Source organism: Triticum aestivum, chromosome 7B, assembly GCF_018294505.1.
Source record: "Triticum aestivum cultivar Chinese Spring chromosome 7B, IWGSC CS RefSeq v2.1, whole genome shotgun sequence".
In the NCBI taxonomy this organism is placed as follows: Eukaryota; Viridiplantae; Streptophyta; class Magnoliopsida; order Poales; family Poaceae; genus Triticum; species Triticum aestivum.
Window position 1 is genome coordinate 88,778,866 of NC_057813.1, and position 14,178 is coordinate 88,793,043.

The window sequence follows — 14,178 nt, forward strand, 5'->3', positions numbered from 1 at the left end:
CCAACATGTACTGCTCCCTAGTCAAGGTACGGTTCTACGCCTTAGCTTCTTCCTTGGTCACCTTCTCGCCATGTTTGTCGTGATAATACCGCGAGATGGCCACCCAGCGCACCTCGTACTGTATCTGACGGGTCTGCTTCCTCGCAGCCCGCAACACATACTCATCGGCCATGGCCTTGTGCTCCTCAAGAACTCTATACAATTTCTAGAGGCAATCATAAAACCAGAATGGAACAAGCCATGAGTTAAACGACTCGGTGATAAACTATGAAAGAAACTCAAGACTAATGCTTCTGAAGAGAACTTACCCAAAAGTTTGATATCACGGCCTTAGCGGCCATCTCATGGGTCGGGTGGAAGGCCGCTTCATAGTGATCCCAGCACGTGGCCAAAATCTTGCGCTCGGGTGGTTGACTTGGTCCGGAGCGAACATCCCCGGCCAATGTTTCTTCAACATGATAGTGATGATGCCGTTTGGAAGACGGGCACCTTTAGGATATTTCCAGCTGCTGCAAATGAATGAAAATATTAGTATGTGTACAATAAAAATGATAGTATGTGTTCAAAATATTATTAAGGGGCACTTACTTTTTCCCCGTGGGCTCAATGAGCCACTTCATCTCCTCGGTAGCAGGAGGTTTCGGGAGTCGTGCACCACCATGCAGCCAAGCCTTCTTCTTGCCACCCACCTCCCCGCCACCACCATCTTCCCGCCACCACCATCCTCCCCACCACCCCCTCCCCGCTACCACCATCCTCCTCGCCCCACCATCCTCCCCACCACCACCATCCTCCCCACCACAACCATCCTCCTTGCGTGCCTCCTCCTCCTCCTCCTCCTCAGAGGGTACCTCACTAGAGGAGGGCCGCGAAGACGACCCCCCTATGTCAGTCACAGAGCGCAGTTTCTGGCCCCGAAACCGTCCTCTTGGGCCTCTGCCCCCACCCCCTCCTCCTCTAGGGGCACCTCTCCCTTGACCTTCCTGTGAGGACTCATCGTCAATTAGTCAGGCGGGAGAATACGGGGCCGACCACTCCGACTAACCCTCACGATGAGTTTGCTTAGCAAACCACTACCATCGGCCTTGCCCTTTCCCATGCTTAGCGAACCTACATGGAAAAGAGAATAAAAAGTTAGTATATTAATAATGAAGAAAAAGATATAATAAAAGGAATAAAAAAGCACATTCATAAATAAACCATATAAGAAAAGACATGAAACATACATCTACTAGAACCCATACGAATCATCATTGTTGTAACCGGTGCCTCGACCGGTCTCATCATCACTATCACGCATATCATCTTTGTTTCCTGGCATAGGTGGAAGCTCTTCCTCATCTTCGGCATCTTCATTTAATTTCTTTACCATAAGTATGTCTTGGTCGTTCACAATGGCCTCGCCACCATTCCGTGTATCGTTATCGTTTGGATCCACATCAACATCACCCAAGGTGTCAGCGTCATTGTATCGGACCACATCAACATCATCAGGTTGCTCTTGATAAAACACTGCCTCATATATCATGGGGTTAATGTAGTAGTAATCGCATTGTTTGGGTCAGGTAACTTACCATGTGGCGCCACCTTGAACACAACTTCCCAACCCTTTAGGTACTCTTTCTGGCATGGGTAGGGCAGATAATAAACTTGTGTGGCCTGGGTAGCCACAATAAAAAGATCGGCTCCAGCATAGACGGTGGATGGTCTAACTTCAACCAAACCAAGGGAAGGCGTATGTCTCAGCCCCTCATATGGGTCGAACCATCGGCATTTGAACACAGCTAGCCTTAGGTCCTCCCGCCCAAGGTCGAATGTAAGCTCGTATATTTTTCCTACCTTTCCGTAGTACTCAAGTCCATTTTTTCCTGGGGTTTACACTCCTGTGTTTATAGTTATGGGATCGGTCCGGCTGTTCTGGTGCTCCTCTGTATGGAAGCGATACCCATTCAAATCATACTTTTCACATTTCATGACCCGAGCGTTAAAACCCATGGACACCCATCTCAATTCGTCATCTCCGCTGTCGTCCGTGGAGGGGGGCACACCGTGGAGCCCCAAGACGGGTGTCTACGCATGCCACATCACTTCCACACATGAATCAGGACCCGATGCGGTGTTTTGGTGGCATAGCTACACCCAGAAGGCCACCATGAAGCCCCGTTAACCAGGAGATCTAGCCATTTACCTTCATCGGACGGGCTTTGACCAGTGGACTCTTCCACTTGATTGCGATAGGTCAACCCATAGGAACATCACCGAACACAGTTTGGACACAACCCGCCACTAGATTCCCACATGTTCTACCCGACCCGCATGATTCCCCCTCCAAGTGACGGCGGCGCTTCCGTTCATGGAGGGGGGCACACCCCGGAGCCCCAAGACGGGCGTCTATGCATGTATCAGGACCCGGTGCGAGATTATGATGAAAAATCATTTAAAAGTTGTCCAATCTTATGGAAGTATCAATTATTTGTGATTTTTACTAAGTACAAGGACCTATATGCAAAATTACACGAGGTTACATTTTAACATACTCAAAAGTAAAAAACAAACTAGATATTCATAATATATGGAAAATTCTACCCCAGATCCATATATAATTTGTGTATGTTTAAGTTTATATAAATTATATTTAAATTAATCAAATCTAAAGTTAAAAGAATGGTAAATGAGAAATAAAAAACATATAATATGCCGAGCTGTCGGCATAGTTAGCCCACGTGTTTTTTGATGAATAAACAAAGTGTACTAGCTATGTTGACGGCCTCCGTCAAGCCATCGGCATAGTGGTGGCGGTGTCAACCCTCCGTCTGGTCCTGGGTCGGCGGGCCCACCGAGTGTGCCAACGGCTGCTGTATACCGAGGCCCCCTTCAGCATAGCATAAGAGATGCCGACAGAATATATACACCGACGGCCCCTGTTGGCATAGATGGAGATTTGCCGATGGCTGCGCTACGCCTACGGCCTTTCCTCGGCCTCGGCATACCGCCATCTATGCTGACGGGGGCTGTCGGCGTAGATAAGACCGTCGGCAGCGGCAGTTATTCTGGTAGTGTGATAAGTGCGGTGTTTTGATTAACAAAATCGTTTGACAAGTAAATATTTTTACTCACATATTTGTACCATCCACATAGATCAAGGTACAAGAGGAACTATAGGAGATGACGTGCACAACCAGCAAACAGCTGCCAGTATGTTAGTCATGAGTCAATTGATAGTGAATATGGACATGCTCCCTTTGTATCAAATTTACCATTGTACGCTCTTACAATCCATTTTATATTTTCGCATTTAGACTTGAAAGTGACTGGATAAGTTCAAAAAGGATTTTAGGCCTCAGAAATAAAATAGTTAACCATCAAAATCTACAAGTTGGACTCACTTCCTTGCAGATTATTTGGATAAATCTAGAAATGCAATATTTTGTTGAATTTGCTGGTTTGCTAATTGGTTTATTCTTTATTTTGTACTCCTTTCTGCCATGTGCTAGCTATGGAATGAAAGATCACTAACCCGCGGATTTTGTTGAACCACCAGGTATGCTTCCGTATCACATACTTTGCCTGTTGTGAGCAGTTCTATGCACACACGAAATGTTATCTTGCAACATTATTTTACTAGAAGCACAACCAAATTCTGAGGACATTATAAGTTGAATAGTTGATCATGTATGCATCACGCTCGGGTATGATAGGCTTCGTTGCAAATTACTACCAATGCCATTCTATCGTCAAAATAGACGAGCGCAGCAACACGCGCCTTCACTGATATAGTGTATTTATTGTAACTATATCTTGAGTTTTAATATAGCACAGGAGGAGCCTCTCCTACTATTTCAAGCGTAGAAAAAAATATTTGCCACGTATGAATGCATTGTTAATTGAACTTTTCTTTGCATATAATGTTTCCAGATTCTTGTATGAAGATGCTAGCTCTCAATTGGGAGTCGGCACATGGTGTTAGATGTGCACTAGCGGTTCATTTTCTCTTGGGAAAAGGCAAGAATTATGGTAGATGGAATGTATTCGTTCATAATTTATTTCAAATGAATGACATAACTACAATTCTAAAGAATGGGCAAGCTTTTTTCAGATGGATTGTTTCTGTTTTGTTCCTTCCTTGCATGTGACATATGTGTTACTCCATTTATTGAAATATTTAAAATATAATTTATTTAATTGAAAGGAGCGGGAGAGGGAGGGAGAGGGAGAAGAGGGTATTTGAACCCATAATTCTAGTTATTTTATTTACCGAAAAAGGCTTTCGCCCCGCTTTATATATAAAGCAAACTGCCAAGAGCACACATACACGGACTAGTCCAGAACACACACACCCAAGTCACACAACAAGAAGTACAAAGATTCTGCTGAGGGCACAGCTCAACAAGCCCAAAAGAAACAAAAAGGACGCGGCCGAGGCAAGGCGTCTAATCTGGCTTCGGGGGGCGGAGGGGGCGGCGGCGACAGACGGACGGCCATCGAGCGAAGGTCGGCGATGAAGGCGGTGATGGCATCGCGATCCTGAGGGCGGCTAAGCGGCCGCCAAAGCTGCAAGTAACCAGACAGTTTGAAGAGAGCATCAGTATCCCATCGAAGAGGAATATGCTGAATCACAAGCTTATTGTGAATCGTCCATAGAGTCCACGCAAGCACCCCAATCTCGAGCCACCTAAATACCTAATGTGGCGAGAGGGCAGAGGGGAGTTCTGGAGTTCGGCGAAGAGGTCAGGGAAGTTGGTGTGGCACCAATCACCTCCCACAGCCTCCCTAAAGCAACTCCACATGAATTGAGTTGAGACACAGGAGAAGAAGATGTGATTCGAATCTTCGGGGGTACCACACAGAGGACAGAGGCCGGACCCAGGGCCATTGCGTTTGCGGACCTCCACCCCAGACGGAATCCTTCCGCGGATCCATTGCCACATGAATATCTGAATTTTCAGTGGCAGTCGGATGGACCAAACCGCAGGGAGGGGGAGGAGCGGAGGAGGGGGTGATGGCCGTGTAAAGGGACTTTGTGGAGAATTGTCCCGAAGGCTCAAGACGCCACCGCACCTCGTCCGGGCCAGCATCCACCACCGGCTCGTGGAGAGCGACGCAAGCAGCTCAAGCCACGCGGCGGCTTCCGGAGGCCCAAATGGCCTCCAGAAGGCGAGGCACCCTGAGTCAATAAGGGCCCTCTCAACTGAGATCAAGGGGGCGACGGCGATAGAGAAGAGGTCGGGGAAGTGGGCCGCAAAGGGGGTGTCTCCCGCCCAACGGCCGAACCAGAACAACGTCGACGTACCCGATCCAACCGAGATGGAGGTCCCAATAAGGAGGACGGGTAGCAGTTGGATGACCGATTGCCAAAACTGGGAACCGCCAGATCTTTGACAAAAGGCCAGGGATTGTCCTCGCAGGTACTTGTTCCAGATGATGTCGAGCCAGAGACCACCATGCCCTTGCGAAATGCACTAGAGCCAGCGGGTGAGGAGGGCAATATCCATGCGCTTAGAGCACATGATACCGAGGCCTCCCTGTTCCCGGGGCTTGCAGATGTCCGGCCAGCTAACCATATGGTACTTCTGCTTATTGTTGTCGCCGGCCCAATAGAAGCGAGATTGGATTGTGGCGATCTCATGGTGAAGGGTCTCATGGAGGCTATAGAAACTCATAAGGAATAGGAGAAGTCTAGTGAGGGAGGAGTTAATGAGGATCGTCCGAGCCGCCTTCAACGGCCACCTACCCTGCCAAGGCTCCATGCGTGTTTGCAACTTGGTTACCGTGGGGCGCAAGTCCGTAACGGTAAGCCGAGAGTCACAGATGGGGGTTCCCAAGTACGTCGTGGGGAAGGAGCCGAAGCGGCAGTTGACGCGTTTGGCGATGTCGAGGGCTTTTGCTGGAGAATAGCCCATTACCATCAAATCACTCTTGTCGAAGTTGATCTTGAGGCCAGACATTTGTTGGAAGCATAGAAGGAGGAACTTGAGGTTAGCGATGGCCGTGTCCGAGCCTTCAACCATGATGATGGTATCGTCGGTGTATTGGAGCATGGAGATCCCGGAGCCGTCGGCCAGATGAGGGGTGATCCCACGAATATGGCCCGTGGCCTTGGCCTTATCTTGGATGGCGGCAAGCGCGTCCACTACCATATTGAACAAGAACGGAGAGAAAGGATCGCCTTTTCTAACCCCACACGGGGTGGGGAAGTAGGGGCCAATCTCCCCATTGATGTTCATGGCGGTACGACCGCAGGACACCATTTTGCATCACCCGGGTGATCCATCGATCATCGAAGCCCTTCCGGAGCAAAACTTCCCGAAGGAAGGACCAACTAACATTGTCGTAGGCCTTATGAAAGTCGATTTTCAGGAAGACCGCCTTGAGGTGTTTAGACCGGACCTCGTGGAGGACTTCATGGAGAACTAGCACCCCATCCAAGATATACCGCCCTCGCACGAAGGCGGACTGGTTGGGGTGGGTAATGAGGTCAGCTAGCAGGGTCACCCTATTGGCGTACCCTTTCGCCAGAATCCGGAAGATCACATTGATCACCGTGATCGGACAAAACTGGTAAATGTCGGAGGCCCCCGGCACTTTGGGACTGAGCAAAATGATCCCATAGTTGAGGAGACCGAGGTCGATGTTCCCAACGTAAAACTCGTCAAAGATGGCCATGATTTCAGACTTAATCACATTCCAGAAGGTCTGGAAGAATTTAACCGGAAGGCCATCCGGACCCGGGGCCAAGGAGGGGTTCATGCCTCTAATGGTCGTCCAGACCTCATCCTTGGAAAATGGGGCCGTGAGAGCCGCATTCTCCACAGCGGAAACAAGCTGGCGGCCAGACCAGCAATCGTGGGCCAGAGAGAGACCGCTCCTAGGAGATGAGGAGAATAGGGATCGGTAGAACCCGTCGCATGGGCCCTAATGTCTCTCGGGGACTGTAGAAGGGTCGGGCCGTCCCAGAGGAGAGGGATGGTGTTGCGTCTACGACACCCATTCACGATGGCTTGAAAGTAGGTTGTGTTCACGTCGCCCTTCAGGACCCATTTCTGGGACCCCCGCAAGCGCCAGTAAGCCTCCTCGTCCGTGTATATGAAGGAGAGTTGGTCCTCCAGGTCATACCAGGAGAGCCACTCATCAGGGGAGAGGACGACCGTGTCAGCCCGGAGGTCGAGAGCCTGAATGGCGGTCAGCAAGGCATTTTTCCGCTCGCGGAGGTCGCAACCCAGGTTGGCACCCACCCCTTCATGAACTGCCGGCCGCGTTTGGCACAGAGATGCCAAGAGTCAATAGCCGAGGGGGCGGGGTGGGGGAGAGACCGGGTCTCCACCCAGCGGGCCCCAACAGCCTCCACGAATCCAATTTGGGACAGCCAGAATGTCTCAAACTGAAATCATGGAGGGATCGGGGGTCGCTCGTCGGAGGAGGACAAGAGAAGAGGAACGTGGTCGGAGCCGATCCGAGTGATGGCCCAGAGGGAAGCCAGAGGGCAGCGGAGGTCCCATTCCCGGGAAACTAAGACCCGGTCCAGGACGGATTGGGTCGGGGAGGCTTGACGATTGGTCCAGGTGAACCTGGCACCGATCCTGTCAATCTCGCGAAGACCAAGATTGGCAATGCAGTCATTAAACATTTGCATACGTGCAAAGTTGACGTGATCATTGCTCTTGTCTTCCGCGAAGCGGAGGAGGTTAAAATCGCCCTCGACAACCACGGGCAAGGAGGCCACAGAGAGCCAGAGACCTTCCGGTTAAGCTCCTCGAGGAAGGACGCAGATCTGCTGTGGTCAGCCGGGCCATAGACGATGATAACCTCCCATTTGAAATTTAGGGCCCGTTCATAGAGCTCCATACTAACAAAGAACTGGCCCTGGTCCATACTTCCCACCTCGAAGGTGGCATCCTTCACACCTAGAAGGATGCCACCCGAATGGCCGGCATTCCCACTAGAAGGGATCTAGTGTCACGCAAAGAGCTGGGAATTCAGCCTATCAAGCTCCGACAGGGAGAAGTCAGAGCGCATGGTTTCCTGGATCGTCACTATGTCAATATGCTCATCGCGCAAGTACTCGATGAGTTGGCAGCGTCGGCCATCATGGTCGAACCCGCGGATGTTCCAGAATAAGGCACGCATTAAGGAGCCATTGGGGGGCTGCTTGGCCCCAAGACGCGGGAAGCGCTTTGGGCGCGAAGAGCGGCAGTGCGAGAGCGGGTGCGGCCACGAGGCTTGGCTGCCACCAGCGGGGGGAGGTGGCAGCAGCCCTACGGGGTTGTGCCTGTGCAGCCGCCGGAGAAGGAGCCGGGGGGATGGAGGGGGCGAGGAGGGCCTGGCCGGCCTCCGCCAATTTTCCATCAAGAATCTCGCGAGCCTGGATGGCCGCAATCTGCACTAAGGGGGGAGCGGCTTCCCCCCTGAAAACGATCGCGGAGTCTGACGCAACCTTTGCAAGGTGACCAAGTGGGACCGCTTCGAGCGCAGAAAATGAGCAAGTAGAAGCAGAGGGGGACGGCAGGCGTACCTGGCTCCAGGTTCCGGGCAACGGCACGGAGCTCCGCCCGCTCGGGGATGGTCAGAGCTGGGCTACCGTCCGGCCGGGCGGCCACAAGCCGGTCACTCCATCGCGAGGCCGACACCGGGGTTGAGGAGGATCGACCACGGCGGGAGTAGGCCGCGGACCGTGGGGGAGGGGGCTGGGAAGCCACCGGGGTGGTCACCCGAGTCCCACCCTCCCCGTCGGGGTCAGCCGCAGCCGCGAGGAGTAGTGCTGGCTGGGTGCAGTCGAGGCGCAGGGGGGATGGTGCTGAAGCTGGCGGTATGGGATCAGAGGCGGGAGGAGCCACGGTTACCGCCGGCAGCGGAGACGGTGTGGGAGCGGCTGCCGGGGGTGGTGGGGGGTCCTCGGGGACCAGCGTCGGGGAGGGCGAGCTGGAGCGGCGGGGCGAGTCGGCCTGGGGCGCCGTCGAGAGGGTGGTCAGGTAAGGGCACGCCATGACCTGGGCCCCAGCCGTAGGGGAGGCCGGGACGGAGGGGGTCGGCTGCAAACCCAGGACCGGCACGGCAGGGAAAGCGTCGGGGGAGCGAGGCGAGGAGGCAGGGGCGACGATGAGGCTGACGTCGGAGGTATCACTCCCCACGGAGGCGACTATAGACGGAGAGGAGGGTAGCGCAGCAAGCCCAGCCTGCCCCCCCCCCCCCCACACACACGGCTCGAGGACGGGGCCGGGCGAGTCGGCAAGGGGGAGCGGGATGGGCTGTCCTCCGACCCCTCCTCCTCGTCGGAGTGGTGCGGGCGAGGATGATGACGACCGCGGTAGTTTTCCTCGGACCCAGGAGGGGCGTCGGGAGGGGCGTCGTCAAAGAGGCGGGGCCGTCCCACGTGGTTGGGCGGCTCGGGAGCAATGCGGAGATCAAATGTTCACACCCCACGGCAGTGACCCACATAATTTACCAAAATAACTCTCATAAACTGACGCCTAGCATGATGATTACTAGAAATAAAATGTGGCTTTGGAGGGAGCCCCTATCACCTCCAAAGGCAAGGTTGAAGGGAACTAGGGCCGGTTATATGGAAAATATAGATGGTCATCCTCTAGAGAAGTTGGAGAATGGAACCATAGTCTGCTTTGGATTTTAACACTTTAATTGGACCACCAGCTAAGCTAAGTCCACACCCCACGGCAGTGATGTAAATCCGCTATGTTCTGTCATGAAATATATCCTGCAAATCTTTCACACTAGTTGAAACTTTACAGGTTGGCATCGTAATCTCAACCTTGGAATTTAGTACTACTAATTAGTTTTATGATATTAGGAAACACCATACTTCTGAAACAAACACCTAAAATGTCACGGGACGTGTAGTAATCTCCACATAAATCCCACTTATGTTCTGTCATGCAAATCCCCCTTATGTTCTGTCATGCAATGCAATATCATGCATATCTTCCATCCTACTTTAAACTTTACACATTGGCATCGCAATCCCAACCTGTAGAAAACACGATGCTTCCAAAACAAACACCTAAAAGGTCACCAGTCGTGTAGCAATGTCCACATAAATCCGATGTTCTAGAGAATTCAGAAGTGCGGATATATCACACCCAAAGCCGAACGCTTGGCTTCAGGTCTGATTGAACCAAATGTCACGGCAATGCCTAATTGAACTAAGCAAACAAAACCACTTTATTTCGATTTCTTGTGCCATCCGCAGATGTCTCAAAAGATAAAAAGGCGTGTACACTTTCTTCAGGCACCTGTTAAATAGTACTACTAACTACTCATGCAAACTGTACTTCCTGTTCATTTCCTCTCTTCTCGAGTCTACTACAAGTCCAACGAACCACCACCCCGGCCATGGCAACCACCCTTGCCACCGATGTCCGCCTCTCGGTCGCGCACCAGACCCGATTCGCCCTCCGCCTCGCCTCCGCCATCTCATCCGACCCCGAATCTGCTACCAGCAACGTCGCCTTCTCCCCGGTCTCACTCCATGTCGCGCTCAGCCTCATCACTGCCGGCGCTGGCGGCACCACCCGTGAGGCCGTGACCAGCTCGTAGCCATACTTGGGAACGAGAATGCAGGCGGGCCCGAGGGACTCCACTCGCTCGCCGAGCAGGTGGTGCAGTTAGTGCTTGCCGATGCGTCCATCACCGGCGGCCCGCGCGTCGCCTTCGCCAACGACGTTTTTGTAGACGCGTCGCTCTCGCTCAAGCCTTCCTTCCGGGAGCTCGCCATGTGCAACTATAAGTCCGAGGTGCAATCCGTGGACTTCCAGACTAAGGTTGATCACCTTCCTTTCACTGCTAGTTCAAAAAGTCTTAGTTTTGTTTCTGCATGTCTATATGTCGTTGTTACTCTGAACAGAGGTGGTAGTTTTGTTCTGATATGCTAGTAATGTAGAGATGGGTATCCTTTGACATTCTGCTAAATCTTTTCACCACTCTAGATCTTTAATTTACTGGTTTCCATGCAAATGCTTTTTAGAACGTTTACTTAATTAGATACAATTATGACGATCCAGCAGTGATGATTCGTTTAGGTATAAATTATAATTATGAAGATCTAATGGTCTTGACCTACTATTAGGTACAATTATGAAGGTCTAACTATCATGACATTTTAGGTATAATTATGAATATATAATGGCGGTGATATATTTAGGCATAATCATGATGATCTAAGGTCGTGATCTCTGTAGGGTACAGTTATGAAGATCTATTGATCATCATATATTTAGGTACAATTATGAAGTTCTAATTATCATGATTTGTTTAAATAGGTCATACATATGTATGCTTATTTAAAATTTTGCGATCCAATAATAATCAAATGGTCAACTAGATGAATGATCGGATGTTCTACTGTCATTTTTTAAATATCTAATTAAGTGATCTCTCGTTTTCACTTGTATTGTGCTTTTAGTATATAATTGATATTTTACTCGTTGTCCACATTTTTTTGATATTTTACTTTTTTGTAGGTTTTTTTCTCAATATTTTACTGGTAGGTACTTTGTCGGATCATTAGGAATGGCTAGGGCCTTTTTGTATATTTGAATATGCAATCCTTTTTCAAGTAGGGTGTGTTGCAAGACCTCTCATGGTGAGAAGTTGTGCCATGTTTCTTACGTGGCTTTCGTTGCCATCATGGGATTCTCTCGTCTCTTAGAAAATGCAAAAAAATAAATCAATAATTGGTAATAATCATGGAAAGATGAGTACTAGCTAGTATTACAAAGGAAATTGTAGATGCCATGACCATCTAACCGTTAATAGTGTTTCGGTCATCAGTTTTGTTTGTGACCTTTTTAATAGAAATTATGTATAAAAGATGCTGGTACACCGTCTTTGATTCTCTGTGCCATTGTTACCTTTTGTTCTTGTAATTTTGTTTGAAAATGAAATAGCATCTGGTTATTCAAAACTTTGGTCATGGTGGCACAACAGTATGTACAGTTTAACGTATTTTATTACACAATCTTATACTCCTCTACCCACAATATAAGAACGTTTTTTACACTAGTGTAGTGTTAAAAACGTTCTTATATTTTGGGACAGAGGGAGTACTTTCTTGGTTTCTATCATTCTAGAAACTGCAAGTAGATATTATTCTGATTTTGTTTTGCCAAGTGCTGATGTATTTTGCCATGGTCCAGGCTCCTGAAGTTGCTAGTCAAGTGAACTCTTGGGTAGAGAATGTCACAACAGGTCTCATCAGAGAGATCCTCCCTGAAGGGTCTATTGACTACAACACTAGACTGGTTCTTGGTAATGCCCTTTATTTCAAAGGACTTTGGAATGAGAAATTTGACGAATCTAAGAGAAAATACGACAAGTTCCACCTTTTAAATGGGAACACTGTTCAAACACCATTCATGTCCAGTACAAATAAGCAATACATTTCATCTTCCGACGGCTTGAAGGTACTTAAGCTTCCATATCAGAAAGGTGGAGACAATAGGCAATTCTCCATGTACATTCTTCTTCCGGAAAGACTTGATGGTCTCTGGACCTTAGCCAATAGGTTGAGCACTGAATCAGAGTTCATCGAGAAGCATATACCAACGGAGAAAGTTGTAGTTCAGCAGTTCATGCCGCCAAAGTTCAAGATATCATTTGGATTTGAAGCAACCAATTTGCTCAAGAGTTTGGGTCTTCAGTTGCCATTTAGCAAAGAGGCAAACCTTTCAGAGATGGTGAATTCTCAGGTGGGCCTATTCCTCTCATCTGTTTTCCACAAGTCATTTGTCAAAGTGAACGAGCAAGGAACTGAGGCTGCAGCGGCAACTAGTGTAGCGATCGAACAACAACAGATGCCCATTGTGATGGACTTCATTGCAGATCACCCTTTCCTCTTCCTTATCCGAGAAGACGTCACTAGTGTGGTTCTCTTCATCGGTCATGTGGCAAATCCCCTCATGTCTTCATAATATGTTTGCCCTAAATATGTGTGTTGGCAGTTGCCTCAACTATTACATGTAAGGGAAGGGTTTCAATTCTAATAAGGTTGCTTGTGCAATCAATCCAATAAATGGTTCTGCTTTTCAAAATGTCTTGCTTGTTGTGCGACGTATGCAGAAGTGTGGTAATCAAGAATTATGTGGAGCCTTGTGCTTTGAGTTACTTAATAGATTAGTTAAGCATCCTGGTGAAATTCTTCTTGACTAAGTATGAAATGGTCTTCGCATAAATTAAGATCAATCGGGGTTGGTTTGGAAATGCTTTATTCAAGGACTAGTTGCAACCGGTTGATGGCCTTTGACATGATTTGCATGATTGATATCATACAAGCTCTATTTCTATGCATATTGTTTGATCATTGTGCTATCATCCATTAGGGTAGTTGATGGTAATATGTATATCCAAACAATAGTTATTTATCCCTATGAAGGTAATATTTTTTTTCTCGCATATTTGTACCATCCACATAGTTCAAGATACAAGAGGAACTATAGGAGATGGCGTGCACAATCAGTAGGTAGCTACTACTGTGTAACAGTCATGAGTCAATTGATAGTTACCTAGCATAAATGTTGGGCGTTGTTCGGGGCACAATCCATTGAAGAGGATATCGCAAGCTTGAGCGTTGTATTGCAGCATTTTCAACTCTTCCGCGGTTGCTTCATGATTTGGTTCTCTCCCATCAAAGAATTCACCTTGCAAACCAATACATACAATAGCCCAAACGGCGGGGTTATGTCCAAAAATATGCATTTTCATCTTATGCTTCCAACTAGCAGAATTAGTACCATCAAAGTAAGGACCTCTAGGGTGGTAATTTTCCTCGCTAGATGTCATACTCTTCTAGGTTGTGAAACCAAGGCTATGATCACCAAAGCTATGGAAATTAAGGAAAATGGAGACCAAAGCTCTGATACCACTTGTAGGATCGGAAGTATGTCTAGAGGGGGTGATTAGACTACTTGGCCAAATAAAAATCTAGCATTTTCCCAATTTTAAGTCTTGGCCGATTTTAGCAACTTAACACAAGTCAAGCAATCAACCTACACATGCAATTCTAAGAGTATAGCAGCGGAATGTAAATCATTGCATATGAAGGTAAATGGGAGGAGCTTGGAGGGAGCAAACACAATGTAGACACAGAGATTTTTGGCGTGGTTCCGATAGATGGTGCTATCGTACATCCACGTTGATGGAGACTTCAACCCACGAAGGGTAACGGTTGCG

General features: G+C 48.8%; 1 protein-coding gene and 1 pseudogene across 1 annotated transcript; one reads left to right on the plus strand and one right to left on the minus strand.

Annotated features, from left to right (window-relative positions):
• Positions 1–4,244: 4,244 nt before the first annotated feature.
• Positions 4,245–9,512, minus strand: LOC123162146 (classical arabinogalactan protein 4-like). Its single transcript, XM_044579939.1, has 2 exons — positions 8,510–9,512; positions 4,245–4,551 (listed from the first exon to the last, which is right to left on the minus strand). The coding sequence occupies exons 1-2, from the start codon at positions 8,979–8,981 to the stop codon at positions 4,535–4,537; spliced, it is 489 nt and encodes a 162-aa protein (XP_044435874.1). The 5' UTR covers positions 8,982–9,512; the 3' UTR covers positions 4,245–4,534.
• A 740-nt stretch (positions 9,513–10,252) lies between these two features.
• Positions 10,253–13,040, plus strand: LOC123163021 (serpin-Z7-like; annotated as a pseudogene).
• Positions 13,041–14,178: the final 1,138 nt, after the last annotated feature.